At 46.8% G+C, this 24,139-nt stretch overlaps 1 protein-coding gene across 14 annotated transcripts in view; it reads right to left on the reverse strand.

Moving 5' to 3' along the window:
- Window positions 1-24,139, reverse strand: part of PLPP4 (phospholipid phosphatase 4) — a 491,600-nt gene that overhangs the window by 90,972 nt on the left and 376,489 nt on the right. For all 14 annotated transcript variants that reach the window (XM_079900490.1, XM_079900497.1, XM_079900493.1 and 11 more), the window contains one exon: window positions 10,119-10,289. In XM_079900490.1, the coding sequence (XP_079756616.1) occupies window positions 10,119-10,289 (171 nt within the window). The remainder of the gene's footprint in view (window positions 1-10,118; window positions 10,290-24,139) is intronic.

Consider the following 24,139-nt stretch of genomic DNA (forward strand, 5'->3'; position numbering starts at 1 on the left):
TGGATACCCTCGGGGGCTGTCATTTCTTTTCCTTTAGCAAGTTCCCACTGGACTCCTGCAATGCTGCCAGTGTACCACAGAGACCCAGTAGGGCCTCAGTCAGTGATTTCCCAGGGATGAAATGAAACTTCTGAGTCACAAAGAGAATGAAACATTTTATTATACACCAGCATTGGCAAACTCGACAGTCCCGGTGGGAGGGGCCCAATGCCTCCAAAAAGCTGCAGATTCTATCAAGTTGGAGGGCGCTGGGGGGGCAGACAAGGCAGGAGAGGGTATCTGCAGGTGAAACAGGCCTCTTCACCACCTCTGTGGCGGCCCCTTGCCAAAAAGGGCATTCAGCTGGTTCCCAGTAGAGACCCCACGAAAGCAGCCCATCCCAACAATCTTCACTGTGTGTGTTTGTGTGTGTGTGTGCATGTGTGTGTCGTGTGCACGCATGCCCCTTAAACTGACTACGGGTTATTCTTGCCAAAAAGATCCTAAAATAATGGAAGACCTCCCCTGACAAGAGAAACTCTGCACTCTCATGAGAGTTGCTGCCAGGCTGAACTGTCAGCCTCCATTTGGGGGTTTCCACTTTCACCTCCATTACCTTGTTGAATCGCCCACACCTGCTATGGGCAGGGAGCATCAGCCCCATTTTACAGAAGAAATTCAGGCTCAGAGAGGCCAACAGAACTTTCCACGGCCCCACCCCTTGTTGATGACGGAACTGGCCTTGAACTCTGACGTCCCGACTCTGGCCTGCACTGCTTCTCGGGGCTGTGCTCGAACCCTGGCGGGTTCATCCCAGGCTTTCTGTTGTCCCAGCTTTCAGAAGACAGCAGGCCATGACTGAAGGGCGGTGCACCTGGGTTCAGACGGGGGACAGCAGCTTTCCTTTACCAGTGTCGGGGATGTTAAGTCTCCAGACCCTTCCCAGTAAGCAACACACTGTGTACTGACCTCAGTTTAAGTCACAAGCTGACTCTCCTGTGTCTCCTGCAGGGGAATTTGGGGTGGCTGTCAAAGAAGTATATCTTCCAAGAAAACAAACCGTTCACCGCTTAGATATCTGCACCCCACGTATCAGCCCTTTTGTGATAGGTATTCTGGCTCCATCTAGAATAACTGGGATCATCTTTGAGGAAAAGGACAATATTTTGGTATTTTATTATCTTTTGAAGACGTGAGTCGTGACAATGATTTAATGAGAACTGCTTCTGAGCAGTATATCCCAGAGCACAACACAAAACAAGACCTTAAAATACATTGTCTAAAAAAACAGTGTCTATCACTGTTCCTCTGTTCCTCTCCGGCACTACTGGGGCCTTTCTAGTCCTTTCCCATCCTTCTTCTCACACACCAACTCAGCCGTCTACATTTATCATCTCTTCAGCATGGCCAAACTTTCACAGCATTTTAAATAAACACGTGAACTTAAAAAACACCTGTCACCCAAGAAACTGGAAAATGATATGTACTATGAATTCCTCACTGGAGTCACGAGGCATAATTAACACGATTAAATCACATTCCTTAAACTGAGAAACTCTTCACACAGCCTGTGGCCAGCAGCCTGTGAAATGTGCCAGGGCCTTTTCCAGTTCAAGGTCTTAGAGTCACACTATTGTTTTGTTTTTCCAATAGCCCCAGAGAACAGCCCCGCAGAGTGTTATTTTTATTAGTATCTGAAATGATCCAGGACACCTGCATTTAAGCCACTGACTACTGAACAGACCACACAGCAAAACCTACAAATAATGCCATTTGACTTTCTATTTTCTGTGACAAGGCATTTTATTAGGTGCATCACTGACCAAAAGACATCAAATCATTCTGAGTATATGTTCCCCAGGTTGACTGGTGCGGCAGCAAGCCAGAGAATGGTGATTGCTGTCAATGTTGTTTTCCCATTTAATGGAATGAGTGAAAAGTGGTATCATAGGTGCCACCGCAGTCATCAGAAGTAACCAGGGCAATGAAAGGTCTAGCGAAGGCGCCTTCTCAACAAACTCATCCGGGGCTTTTTTCATCACAAAGGTGGTGAACAAGATTTACAAAATGACTTACTTTATGAGAGAGAATGCCACCAAGTGCCACTTGATGAAATCACATTCACATTCTATAGAGCGTGTGCTGACAGAAAAGCAGGCAGGGGACAAGTGGGCCTTTATTAGGGAAAGAAACTACTTGGGTTTGACTTCACCCCAAATATGGTAGCATGGGACAAGGTGGGGCTGTGATTCAATGCGGGCATATGTGGAGCTCCGTGTCCCCGGAGCACACACGCTGCAGTCTCCTCACTCGGCCTTCATGTCATTCATCCATCGCGTATGTTGCACAGGGATCAGGTGTCAGGCGTGATGCCCGGTCCTAGGACACGAGGCTGAACAAAACAGACACGTTCCCAGTCCTAGGGGAAGTGACAGTCTTATCAGTGTCACTTAGTGCACGCCATGAGGGAGCAGGTGGGTCTGTGAGATCAGCCAGAGAGTGGCCTGGCTTGTCTGGACTGGGGGAGTTTCACTGAGGACAAGACCCACCAGCCAGCCCTGCAGGACAACCAGGTGTGAACCTGGGGGAGGGGGAAGTGGAGGCAGGGAGGACAGCGCAGTCTTCTAGGCAGAGGAAGGAAGGGGCGTGGCAAGTCTGAGAAACTGAAGGAAGGTCCATCTTCTCTCAGGGGGTGGTGTCATTGTAAGTCTATAGGACGTAAGTTGACTAGGCTTCTGGTGTGGGCTGGAAAAGAAGAGTGTTCCACGTCCCCTCAGCCTGGACCAGGGTCCCCACTGGCTCTCTGGGCTGCTGCCTGTGCACCTCTCAGCCCACATCTACCTCTCGGTGTCGACTCCCCCCTTGACTGCCTCACCTTCATTTCCCCGGAGCCCAGCAAATGTTCAGTAAATGTTTGGTGAACTGAGATACACTGAACAACATTTACAAGATGCACTAAAGAACAGACACCACCAGCCACAAAAGGCCACATATTGTGTGATGCCCGGAATATGCAATGTCCAGAAGAGGGAGATCCAGAGAAAGAAAGTAGATTCGTGGCTGCCAGGGGCTGCAGTGGATGGAAGACATGAACATTTTCTGGAATTAGATGGTGGTGATGGTTGCACAACTCTGAAGATACTAAAAACCTTTGAATTGGGAGAATTTATGAATTATGAGTAATGAATTATACCTCAACAAAGCTATTTAAAAGGGGAGGTTAGAATCAACACCTAGTATGCTCCAATGGTAGTAGAAAGAGGGCTAGGCTTTGAATCAGGCAACTTGGATTTGAATCCTTACCCATAAAATGGGCATGACCCCAACCCCTTCTTATGAGGTCAAAGGACAGGAAAGGGTCTCATGGAGTCTGGTCTACTGAGGTGACAGTCCTGCTCACCTGCTCCGACACAAACAAGCAGAAAGGCTTCTGAAGATGTGCTGTCAAGTCCTTGGGAGGAACACAGCCCTCTCTGTTGCCATGGCAACATCCAACATCACTCAGCTGGTGTGACTTGGGACCTTGTGTGCCTTGGGCTCTATGACCCAAGACCCTAGGGTAAATACCAGCTCTGGATAACTCAACAACCTCACATGATTGTTTCTGTTCTTTTTATTCTACTACTAATGAAGCATCCTGTTTTTGTGACTTTGAGTTTCTATAAAAGAACTTACATAGCACAGAGAATGCACAATCCACCTGGTACACTGTGAGCTGGCAGGGCAGAGCCAAGTCTGTCTCCCTCAATACTGATGGCCTCCACCAGAGAATGCCTGGACACAGGCAACATAGTGCATGAGAGAATGGGTGAAAAAACCAGTGTATAGAAAAAAAGATACTAGTAAGAAAGGAATAGGATTTAGTCAAAATCATTCATTCATTCATTCCACACATATTTTTTGAGCACTGTTATGCATCAAGAATTGTTCCTCCAAAAGATATGCTGAAGTCCTAACCCCCAGTACCTCAGAATATAGCCTTATTTGGATATAGAGTCTGTATAAAGATGAGAAAATTAAAATCAGATCAGTAAAATGGGCTCTAATCTACTATGACTGGTGTCCTTATAAAAAGGAGAAATTTGGACACAGGGACAGACACACACGGAGGGAAGATGATGTGAAGAAACACAAGGAAAATACCATGTAAAGATGGAGGCAGAGACTGGAATTATGCTTCCATAAGCCAAGAAATATCTGTGACTAATAAGCTGGAAGAGGCAAGGAAGGCTCTTTCCCGTACAGGCGTCAGAGGGAGTGTGGCCGCCCAACACCTTGATTTTCCGCTTCTAGCCTCCAGGACCATGAGATGATTTCTATTCTTCCAAGCCACTCAGTTTGTGGAACTTTGTTACAGCAGCCCTAGGAAACTAACACAAGTACCTACTAAGTGTCATGCCAACAAAAGAGACACAAATCCCTGCACACAGAGAGAGTATATTCTAGTACAGAGCTCAGCAAACTATGTGCACCATTCATTTACATGCTGTCTATAGCTGCTTTCACGCCACCACTGCCAACTTGAGTAGCTACAACAGAGACTGTATGACCCACATAAAGCCTAAGATATTTACTATCTGACCCTTTACAGAAAAAGTTTGCAGACTCCTACTCAAGTAGATAAGACCGGACAATAATCAATACTAAGAAATGACTTAGTTTGTCAGACGGTGGTAATAGACGAGCAAAGGCGATTGTCAGACGGTGGTAATAAATGAGCAAAGGTGAGAGCCACAGGGAGTGTGGTGGACCAGCTGCGATTTCAGCAGAATGGTCACTTAAGACGGCCTCACTCAACCTAAGATTAGGAGGGGGAAGGGAAGGAGCCACACACACATTTGAGAGAAGAGCATTCCAGGCACGGGAGAAAGCCAGTGCAAAGGTCCTGAGGTGGGAAAGCACTGGCATGAACAAGGAGGGGCACTGCAGAATACTAACAGGGAGGCAGGAACCGAGGGACCAGATCTTAATGCCACTGCAGGACCTGGGCTTTGACGCTGACAGCAATGGGGAGTGACCAGGGGCTTTTCACGGAGGTGAGGCACCACATGTGACAGGGCTTTAAAGGCTCGTTCTGGCTGCAGTGTGAGGGGCAAAGGAGGAAGGAGGGAGAATGGTAGCCGGGCTTCAGCAATAAGCCAGGCGCAGGTGAGGGTGGACTACAGTGGGAAAAGGAAGTTGGATTCTGGAACTATTCTGAACACAGAGCCAACAGAAGAAACCAGAGAAAATCACAGAAAACAGAGGAGAGCATTCCCTCGAATAAGTGAAGCCAGGTGGTCAACGAGACTTGGGAGCAGCCCAAACCTATCTTCCCTGGGAACTAAGGAATGAGGGACGCCAGGGCAGAGGGCAGAGGGCCTGGCTGAGAAAGCCTCTCTTGAGGCCCAAAGCTCCCTGTCCAGTGGGTTCTGATTAAAAGGGAGGGGGCGGCCTGGGGCTGCAGAGCGCTCGAGCCCTCTCTCGGGGATGCCCTGGGTATGAAGGCAGAGATGGGCAGACTCATGGGCAGTCAAGGCTCAGAGGTCCCCAGACCCCAAGCAGCATTGGCAGCTGAAGACAAATGTGAACGCACACCCCACCACCCGGGACAGCTGACTGCAGAGGGAAGATGAGGGGAGATCAGTTCACTCAGGACAGAGGATCTTGGAGGGAGAATCTCAGTGTTCTTGTTCTATGTAAGGCTGGTGGGTTTTGGTGGGAACAATGGTTTCATTTCAAAGTCTCCTTTTCAAGTCACTTCATTTAGAAAGTTTAGAGATTGGTTCTGACAGCCCAAGGGAGGGAGGCCTGGTGAACAGTGTGTGTGCCTCAACTGTGTGTGTGTGTGTGTGTGTGCGTGCGTGCGCGTGCGTGCATGTGTGTGTGCGTGTGTGCGTGCGCGTGCGTGCATGTGTGTGTGTGCGTGTGCGTGCGTGCGCGTGTGTGCGTGCGTGCGTGCATGCGTGCGCGTGCGTGCGTGTGTGTGTAGGGTGAATGTGGGGGGACAGGAGGGAGCAGCCTCTACCTGGCTTTTTAGTGTGGCTCACGTACAGTCGGGCGCTGTGTCTCTGTCCCCAAACACCGCATCTGCAGAGACTGGAAACTACACATAAATTCATTTCACATCACAGACCCTTCACAGCCCAGTCAGAGAAACCTGGCAAAGGCAATGGCACCATCTTGAAATTTTCAGCCCAGTCAAGCATGGCATCTGTGACTGACATGGATGCGTTCCAGCCTCAGGCTGGGTGGAAACAAATGACTGCTTCCTCCCTTGAGACATGGTTTTCTGGATTATATTCAGAGGGAGGTGCTCTTTCTTAGGACGAAACACTACACAGGCACTCAGCGCTGCTTAAAATGACCTATGATTAGAGAATCAGCGTTGGTTAGAAGGCTACCCGAAAGCTGGAGTCACACAAGGAAAGCCTGGACCCAGATCCAGGGATTTGAGGGCAGAGGCAGCTCCTCATTATGTCCATTAATGGAGAAAAACAACACACTCCTGCCACTTCTAGCTATAACTGTCCACTGACTGGACACCACACTCACACAAGACTGTGAGTTGGGGCAGAAGAGGCTTCAATGAGGTGCTCTGTTCTTTCTGTGCGTTTTTCTCTACAGATGTTCTTCCCAGCATGGAAATTCCACAAGTTTTAACTCTGAAAACACACAGTTAATCACAAAGGTAAGCTTCTTTGTGAAGCACTGGCCCTGTGGTCGGCCTCACCCATGGACTCTCTAGCTTCTGGCTGACCCGAAAGCCAGCATGTCACAAAGACGTGGCGAACCTTAGCCAGATAAAGATTTATTATCCAGCCAGTGCTTTTATTTCTGAAGAGGTCCTGCTAACTGTTTCACTGCCCCTCCAGACCATGGCCTGTGCCCTCCATTTTCCTCACTTAGTGAAACAACAGACTTGTGTGTCTGGAGTGGAGCTGGAAAGGCAGAAAAGACCAGAAGGGCGTCGATAACAGAAAACCCCTATGATAATGAACAGAGCAAAGCGTTTGAGATTATGGGCTATTTACTGTATATGAATATGTAATCGAGTAATTGGATATCCTGCCACATCAGGCGCAGTTGCTTAAATCAAAATTGGAATGGAGTCATAAAAGTCTCGTAATATTAATGTTGTTAACTAAAGTCTATAATGAGAGGTTCTCAGGTTGTGCTGCTGCCTGTGGGTCTCCCCGTGAATTCTCATCATGACAGATGACCCCCGCCCACGGGCACTGGACACCTCAGTCCACCAAAGAGCAACAACTTATTAATCGCGGTCGGGCATCCTGCCTCAAACACCCACCTGCACAGCAGTCGAAGGCCTCACTATCCATCCCTTCTGGAAACCCTGGCAGCCTCTTTGATTTCTCCCTTAATAAGTGAGTGTTGAATGAATACAATTTCCCACTCACTGAACATTGCGTCTTCTTAAGACGTAATAAGGGAAAGAAAGATGGAGCTGAGATGTGGCTACAGGTCAGGCTTTCTCAACCTCAGCAACAGACATTCGGGGCTGTGGGGAAGGTGCTGTCTTGTGCACTGTAGGATGTTTAGTAGCATCCCTGGCCTCTACCTACGAGATGCCAGTAGCACCCACCACAGACACCACCTCTACTTGCGAAGATGTCTCCAGTCATTGCTAAATGTCCCCTGGGAGATTCAGTTGCCCCCACTGAGACCACTGGTATAGACAGTGACGGATGGCCTCATAAAGGGGAATTCAGGTGAAATAAGCCTGACTCGGAGCCCATTAGAGGATCCCAGGAAAGGCACGCTCCACTCCTGGCTGACTCCTGGGTACAAACTGAACAGACGATGGCACAGCCGAATGGATAGCTGGGCCACACCCATGACCTGTACCAACTGAGGTACATTCAGTTTTGGCAGGAGTCTACCATGATGCAATTTTGGCTTGCCCCCCCCATCCCAAGTATGGCCCTAAACATCACTGATCATAGATTCTCTTGCTTTGCTTTCCCACCAGCCCACAGAGCATTAATATTCTCCCTCTACTGCTCCAAGTTCCTTTCTGTGCCAGTTGGATAGAATGGGTGTGAAGCCCTGTTGCCAGCAGGCCTCGAGTGCACCAGCTGCATCAGGAGTCCAGCATTTCCCCAAAGCCAAGAGCTGTGATCCTTCATCCTTTCATGACACGCCAGCCGCAGCTCGGTAATGAGTAACAAAAGAGCATTTAATAGAGGCCAACCTCACGTCTTAGGTTTTCAAGACAAGATCACTACCCAAAAGCTCTTACTACCTTCCAAGATGAAGCCAAAATCTCTTCAAGTCTAAAACCCTTAATCATTTCTCAGGTCCTAAGTGGCTGAATAAAAGGGGAAGCCAGGGATTCACGGCTTACAAACAGACCACGTTCCAAAAGCATGTCCACCTCGAAATCAGTGGTTTGGGAAACACACACATCCTTCTTTAGAAATGATGCTCTAAGCAACGACATACCGGTTCACATTGGTGCAATACATTTTCATTTACAAAGTACACTCAGATCCATTATTTCATTCAGCCTGTGAAACGGCTCTGGGAAATATCGGGGGATTATTGTTCCCATGTTCAGAAGAAGAAACTACAGTTTACAAGGATAAATGAGAAGCGGTCCGTGAAATGCCATCTAGCCCATAACAGTTCTCATGGGGAAATGCCCTAATCATACGCGCCACAATGATTCTGTTGGAAAATATTCCTAGTTCCAAGGGTGCAATGGTTATGCCCTTGTGCTGTTGGCTCAGCGATCCTCTCCCTGCCCCTCTCTCATTACATGGTCTCATGTATCCAGAACTTCATCCAAGTCACTGATAAAAGCAGAGAACAAGGGAGGGCTCCGGGTCCAGCCTGATGGGCCTCGACTGACTGCCCCCATCAGCATGGCCTCAAGACCCCCATCAGTGCTTGATGCCTCCACCTGTCCAGACCGCGCATCAGTCTCCCTTTCCCCCTTCACCCGCCAGGCTGAAGCTGGAGGCTCATGACACCCAGAACGTGAGTTCCAGGAGGGTGGAGGGTGGAGCTGAGGCCAGAGACGGAGCAGAAGGCTTCCGGAGAAGGTGGGGCAAAGGCACCTCCAACTAGGAGTTCCCCTCACCTCTAGCCTCAACTGTCGCCTCACTACTACTGGAACACCTGGGAAGAGGTGAGAAGAGGGCGGTCAGAAAAGGGGGAGGAGGGGAATGGCGCCTGCTGACAGTAGGAAGACAGGAAGGGAAGAGGAGGTGGAGGCCACAGACCAATCGCAGAAGAGGCCACTCGTCCAGGGAAGCTGGATTAGGCGCATTTAATTCAGTGCGTTTGCTGAAAGCGGACACAGTGGAGCTCTCCACGGTAATTCTCAGATGTCATCAGAATTAACAAACTGGCTTGTTAACAATGCAGATTCCTGGCCGCCACTCCAGACCCACCCCCAAGAATCCAGCTCCTAGCTCAGAGCGGCCTGGTCCAGGTGATCTGAGGATCGGCCTTTGGGAAACACAGCCCTAGACCCTGCGCTCCCAGAGGCCACACATCCTGTGGACATCGCCTCTGCCTCTGCTCCCGTTCTTGCAGTGGCAGATGCTACTGTGTTCCAGTCAAGCTGAGAGCTGCAGCCGATCTGCAGAGGCGCGTGGCATGGTTTAGTTTTATTCCAGGAACAAGCCCCTCACTTGTTCTGTGTTATTTTGACTTTGCACAGATTCCCCAGGACTGATACACACAGGTAAGCCTCACTCAGCCTTGCAGTGGCTGCTGGCATCCATCCCTGGCCTGGACATGGTGACAGATATGTCCTTGTGGGATGGATCTGAGATGGAAAGGAGCCAACAACCACCGGGCATCACGTCTGAGATGGAGGCCAGGGGTCCAGCAGGGAGTCCCTCTGAGTCTGTGACTGAGCGCCTGCCATCCTAGCGGGACCTGAGGGGTCTACTGGAGCATGAAGGAGGGGGAGGAACTCCGATTCTGTCCCCAGCAAGGACAGTGTGAAGGCCAGAACTCATCTGAACAGGCGCATTTTCTTTAAAACTGTGTCTGCTCTGTCATTTCAGCCTACTCTGGCTTCTCACAGTGGGCACTTACCTCTCCCCAGCAGGTGTATGTCTCCCCGCTTCCCTGCAGGAGAGGGGCAGACGGCCCAAGGCCTGGGCGGGCCCCAGGCAGGAACTCACCTTGCCAGTGATGCTTGTAGTCGCACATGCGGGACAGGGCGATCATCATGGCGCAGTACAGGGGCAGGATGGCAGCACAGAGCCGCCAGCTCTTCCCCCGCCCACTCTCGGTGAAGCAGTGCAGCTTGCCAGCCAAGTAAAACGTCGTGAAGCCGAGTCCCGAAAAGGCAACTGCCGAAGAGAAACAGCAGGTGTTACTCTAGCAGGCGGGAAGCAGCAGGGAACAGGGCACCCTGAGCGTTCTGTCTGCCATCTTGCACACTACCAGGGCCAAGGCCATGTTGGCACCAGGCACCATCTAGGCAATCTGTGCTCTTGCTAGAACCACGCTGGTATGAGAATGAGAATAGGTCAACAATGAGGATGACCTTCCAGGCTCGCATGTGATCAAAATCTATTCTATTTCATTCATTCATTCATTCAACAATGACTTAATGGGTGTCTACTGTGTGCTAGACAGGCACTGACCAAGGTGGGGGGGAATAAAAAGAAGCCTCAGAGTCTATATCTGGTCTCAAGGGGCTCACGGTCTGAATGAAGGTGATGGCCACGCTAATAGAGAGTTTTAATACAATGTGTTGATTTCTACAAGAAAAAAGAGTGCATGCAAAACAAATGACTGTGGTGACAGCATAGCTTTGGAGGGGGAGGGAAAGTAAGGGATTTCTGGCTTGGTGGCACTCAGTAAAGCTGGAACAGCAAGTGCTGTGGAGAAGTGAGTTTGACAGAGAAACCAATGATGACAAATTCCTTATTTTCTCTTACAGATTATGGTTATTAATTTTTAGAATTGCAAAGACAACTCATAGCTGTGCTGAATCCATTGTCAAAAGTGTGGAGTCGGGGGTAGTAGGTGAACCCCAAGCTTTCCATCCAGTCAGGTTTAAACCACAGTTGAACTCAGTGAGTAAGGTGGGTCTTCTGTGGGCTTAGAACAACGGTCCTCAACCCCGGCTACACACGGAGTCACCTTTAAAACCTGGGAAGCTTTCAAAACTACTGGTAGCCAGGTATCATTGTCAGACAGTCTGTTTGCACTGGTCTGGAGTGGACCTTAGTGGTGTGCGTGCGTGCGTGCCTGTGTGTGTGTGTGTGGGTGGGGGGGGGGGACTCCCCAGGTGATTCTATTTTTTAAAAACAATTAATTATTTATTTAGTTTTGGCTGCGTTAGGTCTTTGTTGCTGCACGCAGCTTTCTCTAGTTGCGGCGAGTGGGGGCTACTCTTCACTGCAGTGCGCAGGCTTCTCATTGCAGTGGCTTCTCTTGTTGTGGAGCACGGGCTCTAGGGCGTGTGGGCTTCAGTAGTTGTGGCATGTGGGCGCAGTAGTTGTGGCTCGCGGGCTCTAGAGCGCAGGCTCAGTAGTTGTGGCGCACGGGCTTAGTTGCTCCACGGCACGTGGGATCTTCCCGCACCAGGGCTCGAATCCGTGTCCCCTGCATTAGCAGGCAGATTCTTAACCACTGCGCTGCCAGGGAAGTCCTCCCCAGGTGAGTCTAAAGGCAGCCAGGAGTGAGTTTAGATGCTTTTGTTGAAGGCAGGGGCTACAGCTCCCACCTTCTCTAGACACCAGCCTATTCAAAACTTTTCTCTTGATGAGAAAATACTCCTGAGGCCTGAGGGGCAGAGCTCCTAGGTAACCAGACCGCACGGTGATTTGGTAGATTTGGTAGAATGGGTCTAACGTCATAACACCAAGGATTTAAGAGACTGTCTGAAACCTGAGCAGCGGCCTCGGCATCAGTGAGTTTGTCACAAATACAGAATGTCAGGCCCACCCCAGACCTACTGAGTTAGAATCCGTATTTCACCAGATCCACAAGCGAGCTGTGTGTGCCCCAAAGTCTGAGAAGGTCTGGCCTACAGCACATTCATCCTCGTTACACAACATCTCTGAGAGTCCATCTTCAGGAAATAATACAAAACTATAGAGAAATCTAGAAGATATTCTGCTCAAAGTTATTTATAATTATGGGAAAATGTAAAGATAAAGAACTGGGATATTTCCATTCAACGGATTATGATGCAACCATGGAAATTACTGTGACTATGTAGCACTACAGACAATACTTAGGACACGATGTTAAGAGAAAAAAGCAAGAGCCTAAATTGTAGGTTCAAGATAATCATGGTTATAGTACATAAAAATGAATAACCTGCAACTTTAACAAATTATCTCTGATAATAATATGTCTTCTTAAACGGGGTTCCCCAAGTATGAACACAAGCTTGTACCAAAGCAGAACTTTCTCAGCAATCAAATTAAACAAGTAACAGAGTATTTTTGTTTTTAAACAGGATATTAAGCCAGGTTTATCTCAGGAATAAAAATGAAGCCCTTAAACATTTCTGAATAATGATTTGTGCTCAAACAGGAAGCAGTGCCAACATATACTGAATATTCTGTTTAAAGTAAAACTAGGCGCCAACTGCATTGCCCAGGCCTGTTCTGGACTGTCTGCTATGATGAAGGGCATTAAATGATTTACAGGGTGTCCAAAGCGGCCCCATTTGGCCATCACCCTCCTAGCAAGTGCAACGGGTTCTTAATTGCCCATCCTCACCCACTTTGCTCTGTCTCTGCTTTTCGTTCACACTCTGCCCTGAGGTAACAGAGTGGGGGAGGGCTGGACACTTGATTCTGATGGGTACCGGCCTCATTCTGAGCTCTTACAGGAGGAGTAACGGACTTCGTTCAAATCTGACAGTTTAGCAGTCTACCCACCTAATTACTGCTACTCCATTTATATAAGCATCTTGAGCATCCATGGATTTGAGTATCTGTGGGGCTCCTGGTACCATTCCCCAAAGGATGCTGAGGGATGACTGTACATTGAATGTGGCGAGCCTAAAAGATCTGCCCTGGGGCTTTGTAGGGTTATGGATGAAAGTTTCCAAGATTTGAATCAGAGAAGAGGCAGCCCTGGGTGTTGCCAAGTTGTCATCTCTTGGGAAAAGAAGTCTCATTAAAAAGAAGGTCAATGAGCATAGAGGGGATGTTGAGCAGGAATTTGTATGTGTCCCCATAAAAAATGGTTTGGAGACTTTAAGACATATGAGTCCCGGCTCAGCAGCCAACAGCCCTGAGCCTCTGGGCATATTCACAAGATGGACAAGAGAAGGGGCCGCTGAAAACCCTCCAAGGTCAAGTCCTGGGGCAGGTGGTTTGAGGCCAGACCCTCAGCTTCCACCCGGTCACCTCCTTGCCCCCAGGAACTCAAATTTGGCCAGTTTTGACAGTGAGGCTGTGGCTCATTCTTTGGAGAGCAGGTAAAGCATGTTCTCTCCTGCTCAGTGGGGCCCACGCTGCAGGTCCTCCAAACTGGAGAAGCATCTACTTCTTTGAAAAGGAGGAGGAATTCAAAGGCATTTTAAAGGCTGCGTTCAACAGCCTGGATCACGTGGGCAAGCAGCAGCAGCCAGTCTCACATCCTATTGGGCCTCCGGGCAGCACCTTTAAAGCAGCACTGTGCACCCTTGTCTAGCTGACATGAGAGACTCGGATTCCATGCTAGACCTTACGCTTGTCACTTTCTCACTGATACTCCTACAGTTACTGAACCAGCATGATGTCCTTTGGCAAAGGGCTTCTGAGGCACTTCCTTCTGGCCCAGGAGGCACGTCCCAGCTGTGGGCAGCTCAGGCGCTTTGTCAAAATTCCTGCTTTCCCAAATACCAACTGAATAAGAATTAGGCTCTATCAAACCATCCTGAATTCATAGGATCCCCCAGTTTTTCTGCCACTTCCTCCTGTGAGGCTGGGGGTTTGGGACCAGCATGTAATCTCCCATGAGCCTTCCAGCTCTGAGATCCTGGGACTTACCAAGGCTCAGATTCAAGTTCAACTGGGAGAAAAAGAAAACAGAAGGTTTTTAAAGAACTTCTTTCCAATTCTAGCCAAACACCACCCTCTTCTCTTCTCAAAGAAACATGCATTTGAGACCCTGAGGGGCTGTAGAAGTTTTTATGCTAGTGAGGGGCAGGTGAGATGACATTCGTTCCAAGTGACCGTCTTCCCCCTGAAACACGGTCCTTGCTTCCAGCGTGATTAGGAAATAAAACTGAGAATTGGGCAAAGATGCAGGCAGAGCACTGGACATTTTGGAAGATCGGGATTATAAAACAGGATAAATGCATTCATATTTTGCTAACATTATTAACAGAAATATGATTAGAACAGTCCCAAGCCAGTGGTGTGAGAGAAAACTGAGTCTACCTCTTCAGGGGTAGAACAGAGTTTAGAACACACACACACACACACACACACACACACACAAGCACTCATGGTGATGGTGGGAAGAGCATATGCCCCTTCCTTTCAGAGCTTGTAGCAGGTTTTCTTGGCTGGAAGCAGCTGATTGTAAATATTTCTATGTTGATCTGGCTGTGAAAAGTAAAGATGCTCTTGGAGCCTCTAAACTAGGAAGCAGATGAAAGAGTGTGGCTTCCCCACCCTGTTTCTGGCATTTTCAGTGCTCACTTGGCTGTCATCAATGAAGAGTCAATAAGCAAAGCATCACAGTACCAGTTGCTGGTCCAGGTGGTGATGCCAGGCGTGTCGCATTAACAGGTCTATCTGCCTGCCCAGTGATTCTGAAAGGAAATCACTGATTCTTCTCTCCAGCTGCATAGATGAATTGTCACAGGTTTACAACATTCCCTTTGCAAAGAAAGGTCTATTTACTGAGACAGCTTAGGTGAAAGAATGTTGTTTTGCTTTTTCCTCCTCAGTTGACTTTTCAACCAAGTGGAAGAGGTTTGGACCCCAAGGATTGCAAGAAATAAGAAAACCAGCACCAAAGAAAAAAGCTTTAAAAGCAAACGAGATAAGAATCGGGACAGACCCAGCTTTTCGTGTTGTATTTTTCACTTCTGCTAATTATAATGAATTTCCCCAGACAAACTGATAATTCCTGGCACCACAAATGGAATTGTGTTCTAATGCGGTTGTACAAATTTTTCATTATATGATCCTCAAAGAGTTAGTATTTTCTTTTCCAAGAGGGAGAAGGGCAATACCAGGCGGTTGAGTAACTTTTCATGTTGAAGGGTGTTTTGAGTTTGCCAGTGCATCTCCACAAGACCACCCAAAACCAAGGATGTGGGAACAAGCATGCCTAGTCAGCACTTTGCAGACCCTGACAAGCAGGACAGGGCTGTTGGGAGTCAGGGATCCAGGTTCCCACCTTGGCTCTGCCATTAACTGAATGCACGATCTTGGACAAGTTGCTTTCCCTCTCTGGGCTTCAGGTTGCTCTGCAAAATAAGAGGCTGAACCACAAGTGGCCACCACATCACGCCCGGGGGAGCCAGGCAGATGGGGAACATTAGTAGTAGTTGGATGTTGAGTCAATTTTTTTTGCAACAGAAAACCCTCCCGGGTTCTATTTCTAGACGCTCAGATCCAGGAAGTACTTCACTTCCAGAAAAAATTAATGCTTCATTTGTGATTATAAATGGCAACTAATACCTGGCCTTGCTGTTGGGAGACATCTGAGAGTAGTGAGGACTGGGGCAAACTGGGGAACACCTGCCTGTTTAAAGGTGCAGCCCCACCTCTGCTCAAGCTGGTGTCTGCCACACGGGCTCAGTGTTCTCAGAAGTTTTGATCTTGTAACAGAAGAAGGAAACCCTGATATTTATGGGAAATGTCTCCATTTTAAATATTAACAACTCATCAGAAATGAATACAGTACAGACCAAATGAACTCATCCACGGGCCGGCAGGGCTGGGGGCTGGGTCTGCAGGCTGCCAACTCGAGAGCTCACCTGCCTTCCGGTGCTAACGGTCCACTGTTTAAATGACCTCCTAAGCTTGCGCTGAGCATGACGCACACCAATTCATCCCTTCTCTTCACACTAGAGCAAAGAAGCACTCGATAAGTTTGGGGTGGTTCTGTTTAAACCAATAACAACAACAAATTAAGTTACACAGGAGATTTGAGGATTGAATAATCCATTCAGCCGGAGGGAGTATTGTGCGCTGTTGAAGAAAGCGGGCTTTTCGGGCAAACCGAGCATATGTGGACTCAACTCTGCCACTTTCTCCCATGTGAGCTCATCTCTGGGGGCCTCAGTTTCCTCATTTGCGCAGTGGGGTTAGTAGCACTCAACCCACAAAGCCATCTTGAGGATGCGTTCAGGAGGACCTGTGACATGCTTAGCGTCCTTACTGGGCGCCGGGTGATCGCTCTCCTAACACTGCTGGCTGCCGCAGCTGCCATGCTCCTGCTGTACCCGGCCTGGTTCTGTAAAGTTCCATCCTCAAAGAAAAGCCTTCACAAGCTCCACTCTTGCAATCTGCAGCTCTTCAGTTACATAACTGCATGCTTGCTCACAGAGAATTCTGGAACTGGGTTCTCAGCCTCTCACAATTCTGCAGCCCCCGTGGCCCTCAGCAGATGTAAAATGATCTTAGCTGGTCAAATGAACAAACTTAAAGGAGCCAGCGGAGATACTGTTCCCACCCCACTCTGCAGACGCCTGAAGCTCTCAGATGAGAGCGTCAGACAACCAGCAGGCCATTCTTATGCTACATGACCCATCATCGCATAGCTTGCTTCTACGATTCCAAGTTTCACTGTGTTGAAACCTATTTTTATGTCCCTGTGGCCCCAAATCCCTTAAGAGGATTAGTTTCTCATTCATAGTTTCAGTTTCATAGTTTCTCAATGCATAGCTCATTCTAGCTAAGATGCCCGTTCTGTTTTCTTTTTTATGACAAGCTATATTCATTAACATTCTAAGTTACTGATTAAGAGATTTCACTTTCAAAAAAGGATGAAAGAAGATCGCTACAAATCTTAGAACGTGGGTCCACAGTGCATCTGTAGCCTAACTCATTCAACCGAACAGGAAAGCCAGTTATTATTCCTCATGAAATGACTGACAGAAGATCATTAGCATCTGATGTAGCTACCGAACCAGAGTTATAATTTCGAGGGGAAATTCTGATAATATTACAGAACAGACTCAGTACCCACAGTGATTTTTTTTTTAAGTCTCTCCTTCTCTCTAATCCAGCAGTAATGCAATTGTTTTGCTCTGATGTAGGAGACAAAAAGTCTATCTTGGCTGGAATGAAGAGAATTCTCAAAATCCCAGAAATCTTCTGAATTTCACGCCAATGATTCCTCTAAAATTTCTTTTAAAAACAAGAGTCCATTGCAATTGATATAATCCAAGGGTGGGGGGTTAAGTTTATTCATCCCTGCAGTAGAGCTGTCTGTGATTCCAGGCAGGTCAGAGTGGCCAACAGCCTCAGGTAGAATGACTTACTCTGGTACCATCAGCCTTAAGATTTAACAAGAGTTAAATCTTTCAGCTGGTAAGGAGCTGGGACAAAGGAGAATGGGGGGGGTCCTAAGCTCCTTGGGGGAGGCAGGCAGAGTTTGAGGCTGTTGAAGTCAACACCACTTGACCGCCTGATCCAGAGGGATGGAGAGAACCATCCTGGCCCACTGAAGGTAGCCAAGAAGACCTAGTGGATACAACCACAGAGATGTAAAATGAACTGAGAACCTACAGTGAGGCAGAGGTGAAGTAGGGACTGAGCACAGGTAAGAAGTGCTCTTGTAGCCCAGCTGGATGGACCCAGGTAGGCGACCTGACCCCATCACCTCCTACCTGTGTGACCTAAGGAGAGGAGCTTAACTCCTGAAGTTCAGCCTTGCCATCTATAAGTCAACAGCTGTCCACAGAGCAATTGAGAGAACCAACGATAGAGTGTCCATGGCATACTGGACAAAGCGCCTGGCACGCCTTAGGCCCTAAGTTAAAATCTGATCTCTTTTCCCTTTCACCTGTTTTTTCTACTTATGCTCTTTCTCAAAACCATGCTACCTCCCCACAGTGCATCTGAGAACATGGAAGAGGAAACAAAACAAATGCACATACAAAGATAACAAGCATGTGAGTTCCACGGACCAGAATGGCTCCATGACCAAGACACCAAGATGGTGTCTGTGTCTGTTGCCATTATATCCTTCACATCAAGAACAGTGCCAGGCACATCATTGGTGCTCAATAAAGACAAGTGAATGAACAAATTAATGACATGAAGGGTAATATGAAAACTGGACCAGATGATGTGTACTCTTCAGGGCTCTAAGGAAACACAGTGATGAGCATCCCTTTTCTGCCTAACAAACTCCTACTCACCCTGCAAGTCTCTTTAAATGTCACTTCCTCAGAGGCCTTCCCTGGCCCCACCAGCAGGTGTAACAGGCTCTGACTGCCCTCTGCACCTGTCCTTCGTAACACTTAGCACCACTCTTTTCATTTATGTGATTGTCTAGCATCTATCTCCCTTCCACTAGATTCTCAGCTCTGCGAGGGCAGAGGCTGTGTACCCTGTGCCTGCACTCACTAGGTGCTCAATAAATGTACACACTGAATGAATGGCTACAGACCTGATAATCAGGGGAGGTTTCACAACGGAAGAAGACAGGGCTGCATCCAACGGAGGAGAAGGGTTAGGGTCAGGCTCGGAACTTCACTGGCTCAGGATAACGTGAGAGAGGGAGGTGAGCTGGGCCCTCATTGAATTCTTCCTTATCACAGCCCACCCTCCAGACATACGGTGTGTGTAACACACACACACACACACACACACACACACACACACACACACACACACACACACACACACACACTTCCCTGGGCTCATCCTATGAGGATGACCCCAGAATCCTCCCAGAGCCTTCAGAGCAGGAGTCCCTCTGTTCTCCAGAGACTAACAGCCACCTCCCAGATATCTGGGCTAAATACTGGGGAAAAATTTAAGAAGCTACAGAAAGGGAAGCAACACGAGATTCTAAGGGTCTGAAGGAAGGGCAGGTGGAGTGCTGTTTCAATGAACAAGAAAAGAAGAAAAGTGGAAACTGTTTACCAGGTACCAGGAGTGTTCCATCAAAAGGACAACAAAACCATCAGTCATTGAGAGCCTCCATCTGCCAGACTGTGCTAGGAAGCTTTCATTACCTGGCTTCACTGCATCCCTAGAACAACACAATGATGTAGAAGTTGGGCCTGTTACATGGGTGAGAAATGGAGGCTCAGGTCAAATTACCTACCGAAGGTTAATGCAGTCCTTAAGAAATTGTGAATTGTTTCTAAATAGAGAAAAAAATCACAGATTTTCCTAGCATAGTTGTAGTTATAGCAACGTTAACTGCCTGTTTGTTTTATAGCCCCTGTAGGCATGTGACTATCAGGGTCACTGTTGACGCCCTAGGACCCAGCACACTGCCTGCGAGGAGAAGTCAGCAAAACACGGTGACAGAATGAATATATAAATGGTAGAGACTATTTATTCTTTCACAAACATAACTTCACTCAATTAAGTACTCTGGCAAAAGGCCAAGGTCCTTGGGGACAGAAAGACATTATATGGCCATGAAAGGTCACGTCCTCCATTCCCTGTTTCTAGGCAGGGGGATTCTTCAGCCACCTGAGCCAGACGAGATTTCCATCTCATGATGGAAAGGACCGCTCAGCCTTGTTTAATAAGGAAGGAGCAATGGGGAAAAGGAGAAGGTAGCAAAAAGCTCATAATTAGTCTGAAAGCAAATGTGAGAGGCAGGAAATACAAACAGAGTAAAGCAGACTACAAATTCCTTGCATAACCCCAGTCTGCATCTCCAAAGAGGATTTTGTTCTGAAAAAGAAAAAAAAAGAACCAACCCAGGCACAATGTGCGAGAAGTGCAGAGGAAGCACGAGTGGTAGGGAAAGAAACTGACTTGAGGAGAAGAAGATGGTGGTCCTTTTGTCAAGCCCCGGAAGCACCAATCCTGGGAAGCAGCAAAGCATCCGCTGAGGAGGATTAAGGGTTTTTAAATGACAGAAGCCACTTTGGCTCCCCGCATCCACCCTATGCTGACTGATGAAAAATTCTTATTAGGAATCATAAATATTACTCCTCACGCTAGAGAGAGCTAAGAACAGTCACCACGATGGGATGTGATTCTGCATATCACAACATCCTAATCTACTGAAGGTCTAAATCCCCAGGACAGCTTTTGCTTTTTTTCAGTCTTGATTATATGCCACAATGACCTGAAACATAAATATAAGAGTAAGCCTTCAAAAGGGAGAAATCACCTTTTTCCATAACACTGTTAGGGGAGCTGATAAAAGCATGGGCAGGATTCAGATAAAGATACACTTTAATGGGAAATAACTTTATCTTACCTCTGACCAACGGCCTTAGCAGAGCATAAATTTGATGGCGAGATTTGAATAGTAAGGTACACATTTGAGAAACAACTAAAAAGGCAGTAGCCATTAATTTGCCCAGTATGCTCATCTGATTAGCCTCTCCATGGGGTTTACGGTCTCCAGGAGAAACTCTGGAAGTCTTAATGACTGCTACTGCCTAGCTGTCTTCTAAGGAAGCGGCCTCAACGACATCTGCCTTTTGTGAAATGTTGTATCACCTGCAGTATGATTTCTCAGGGAAAACAACCCTTCTAACTTGCCCCTAGCAGCCTTGATTGGGGATCTCAGCCTGAACAGGAAGGGAATGTGCAAAATAATAGAAAAAATATATATAATATATATTTTGCTCTCTGCCCCTGGTTCCTGGCACAGAGCTCCTAAAATCTGTGTAAACTCCTAAGTGGTAAGAGCACGAAGAGTACCTTTTGGTCTACTGAGCAGAGTCTGGGGGCTCCTGGAGAGGTGCTTGCTGGTCACCAGAAAGACCAAGCCATGATTAGAAGCTTGGAATTTTCATCTCCCATTCTCCAGAGAGGGGAGGGGGACTAGAAACAGTTCATGAATGATCAGACCGACATGATGAAGCCACCACAAAAATCCCAAAAGTAGGGGATTCAGAGAGCTTTCAGGTTAGTGAACATATCCATGTACCGGGAGGGTGACCCCAACTCCATGGGGACACAATGTCCTATGCTCAGGACTCTCCCAGACCTCACCGTATGTATCTTTTTTTCTGGCTGCTCATCTGCATCCTTTATCAAATCCTTTAATAAAATGGTAAATGTCAGGAAGTGTTTCCCTGAGTTCTGTGAGCTGCTCTAGCAAATTAATCAAACCGGAGGAGGGGGTCATGGGAACCTCAGATTTGCAGCTGCTTGATCAGAAACACAAGTGAAAACCTGGAGTTGTGACTGGAGCCTGAAATGCAGGCAGCCTGGTGGGACTGCGCCCTTCACCTGTGGGATCTGAGGCTCTCTCCAGATAGAGAGTGTTGGAAATGAGTTAAATTGTAGGACGCCCAGCAGAGAATTGCTTGGTGGGGAAAGCCCTGCACATCTGGCGTCAGAAGCACTGTGAGTGTGACAGTAGTGTGATGGAAGAGAGAAGAAACACAGGAGGAAGACTGGGTTTTTGACACAGACTGTAAATGGGCTAAGCATTAAGAAGATCTACCAAAAAGTACATCATCTACTTGAAAAAAAAAAAAAAAAAGATCTATACCACCTCCAAGGTAGTTGGCTCAAACGCTGACTACCAGGGCAGCCTGTGATGGGTGCTGACCACACAGCCCAATCAAACCTTCCCAATATTGCGTAAATGGAAAAGGGGAAGACAAATGGACTTCACATTTCTGCCCTACGTTAGGCTAGGTCAGTGTTTTGGTTACTGAAGAAAACTGCACCACCAGTCCCAGGACTGAAGCCCCAGGTGACATGGTGGCCGATCAGGTGGCTTCCCAACCTTCCCCCACATCCTTGTTTCTCTGACACCAAACTCCCATCACCAAAGACCAACCAGGCTCATCTCTCACTTACACCCCTAAGGAAACTGATCATAAACAGGACAAGAGCTTCGTTTAGCGAATGTACACAAAGGCTGTCTCTCCCCCTGTTATTACTTCAAAAAAGATTTGTTTTATGTTCATACAAGAATTGTGGATTTTTTTTTAAGTTAGAAAGGCCATTTAAATTTTGGAAAGCAAATATAAGGCATTTCATCTCCTGTGATGTTGGTAGCAAGGGACTTCGTCCAGAAGCCAGTTGTGGACTCAGAAACTCCGTCAAGGCAGTGTCCAAGCAGTGACTTGCCCCACACAACAAGGTGGAATCCACCCTGGTGGCTTTTAAATCATTTCATCCAGGACAGCACAAATTAGAACAAAAAGAGAACTCTTCTAGGTGTTAGAAGATCTGGGTTCCAGGTCAGGGTGGTGTCCCCCCAAGTGGTCTCATCTGTTCACCAAATGGGGACAACAACATCACCGAACTCTCAAAACACATGGTATTGGTGAAAGTACTTTGTAAACAGAAATTCAAGAAACAAATGGAAGGTGTTAGTAAAGCTGAGGAAACAGGTAACCAGAAATATTGAAGCTGGTCTCGAGCCCAGATCTGACCGCCTCTAAGCCCAAGTTTAATCCTCTTTTCCCATACAGAATTATCCAGAAATTTCCAAACTCAAGACTTTATTCCCAGTGATGTGGCAGGCTATATATCCTGATGGAAATAATTAAATGTTGGATGAAATATAAAACAAAGAAACAAGCTTTTAAACCTATCCCTGAGTTGACATTAAGAGAAGAATTACTGAAAGCAAGGTTTCCCAAAATGAAAGGCAAACAAGGGTCTTAGACACAGGAAACAGCAAAGCCAGACGGTGCCCTGAGTGTGTCTGTGGAAACCTGCAGACCTTGAGCTTCACTTTGATGTCTCCCTGAGGCACAGGAGTAAAGAAACAAAGTCTCAGGCCTATCCAAGTGGGAAAATATAACAGAAGACCCCTGAATAAACCTTAGGTCCTAAAGGCCTTAGATTAAGTAAGAAAGGAAGCTTGATTTTCAGAAAGAAACAGCAAGGAAATTTGGCTGTCTCCATTTTTCTGCTGTGTGGAGAGATTTCATAAATACAGCTCTTGTAGGTTTTTGCTGTCCCATCCATGCTTCTCATATGGTCCCCAAAAAACCTAAAGTGGAGAATTAATTTTGGATGGCCCTGGAGTAGGTAGTGCTCTCTGGAGGAATGCATCTTCAACCCAGATATCAAAATACTCCCCAAAATAAAGTTCTAGGAAAAATTAAAAGCCCAGCATAAGAAAACTCAAAACACAAAAGATTCCAGGGCATATAAAGGAAAAACATATTCACAACAACCTTTATAAGGCACAGAATATAAAGTAATTACTTGCAATACGTTTAAGGAAATTATACGGAAGCATGAAAATAAGGATGAAGAAGAAGCATTCTAAAAAATAATGAAGCAGATTTTTAAAAAGACCAAATAGAATTTCTGTAAATAAAAAATGAGTATTGAATTTAAAATAGGATTAAATAATAAATAGATTAAATAGTAGGTGAGACAAAGCTGAATAGAGAATTAGTAAATTGGAAGGTAGGTTCAAAATTCTTCCAGAATGCACTTGAAGAGGAAAAACAAGAAGAAGGAGGAGAAGGAGAAGGAGGGGAAGGAGCGGGAGGGGAGGGGGAGGGAGAGGAGGACTGAGAGAGAGAGAGGTGAAGAATATGAAGAGAGGCTGAGTGACAAGGATAATATGGTGAAAAAGTTGAGAGAGACATAAACTGTCAAATAAGAATTCCATATCTAATAAAGTTATCTTTCAAGAATGAGGTCAAACAAAGAAAATTCAGAAAAATCAAAAACAGAGCATTTACCACAAAAGATATATCAAAAGAAGGAAATTTAAAGGATATATTTTTGGCAGAAAGCGGAAAGGCTGAGATGGAAAAGAGAATGTTATGTATATGTTTAAACTATGCACAGGTTGGTGGTTTTGTTGGGGGAGAGAGAGGAAGAATCAGGCTAGAATTAAACACCAAAGAAAATTACCAGATATATTAGAATGCATTTATCAGAGCTAAAGCATTTAAAGTCTTTATGCTGCTCAGAAGAAGAAAAACAAAAATATTAATTAATTTGAGACTTTGTTAACTACATGTGTTAACCAAGAGGCTTGGTAGAACTTGCAAACAAAAGGAGGAAAATAATGGAATGAGAAGATGAAAATGGTGCAAGAAGGAAGAGGAGACAGTACATAATGAATGATATAAATAAATCCTAATATATGA

The sequence above is a fragment of the Stenella coeruleoalba genome, assembly GCF_951394435.1.
Source record: "Stenella coeruleoalba genome assembly, chromosome: 16".
NCBI lineage: Eukaryota > Metazoa > Chordata > Mammalia > Artiodactyla > Delphinidae > Stenella > Stenella coeruleoalba.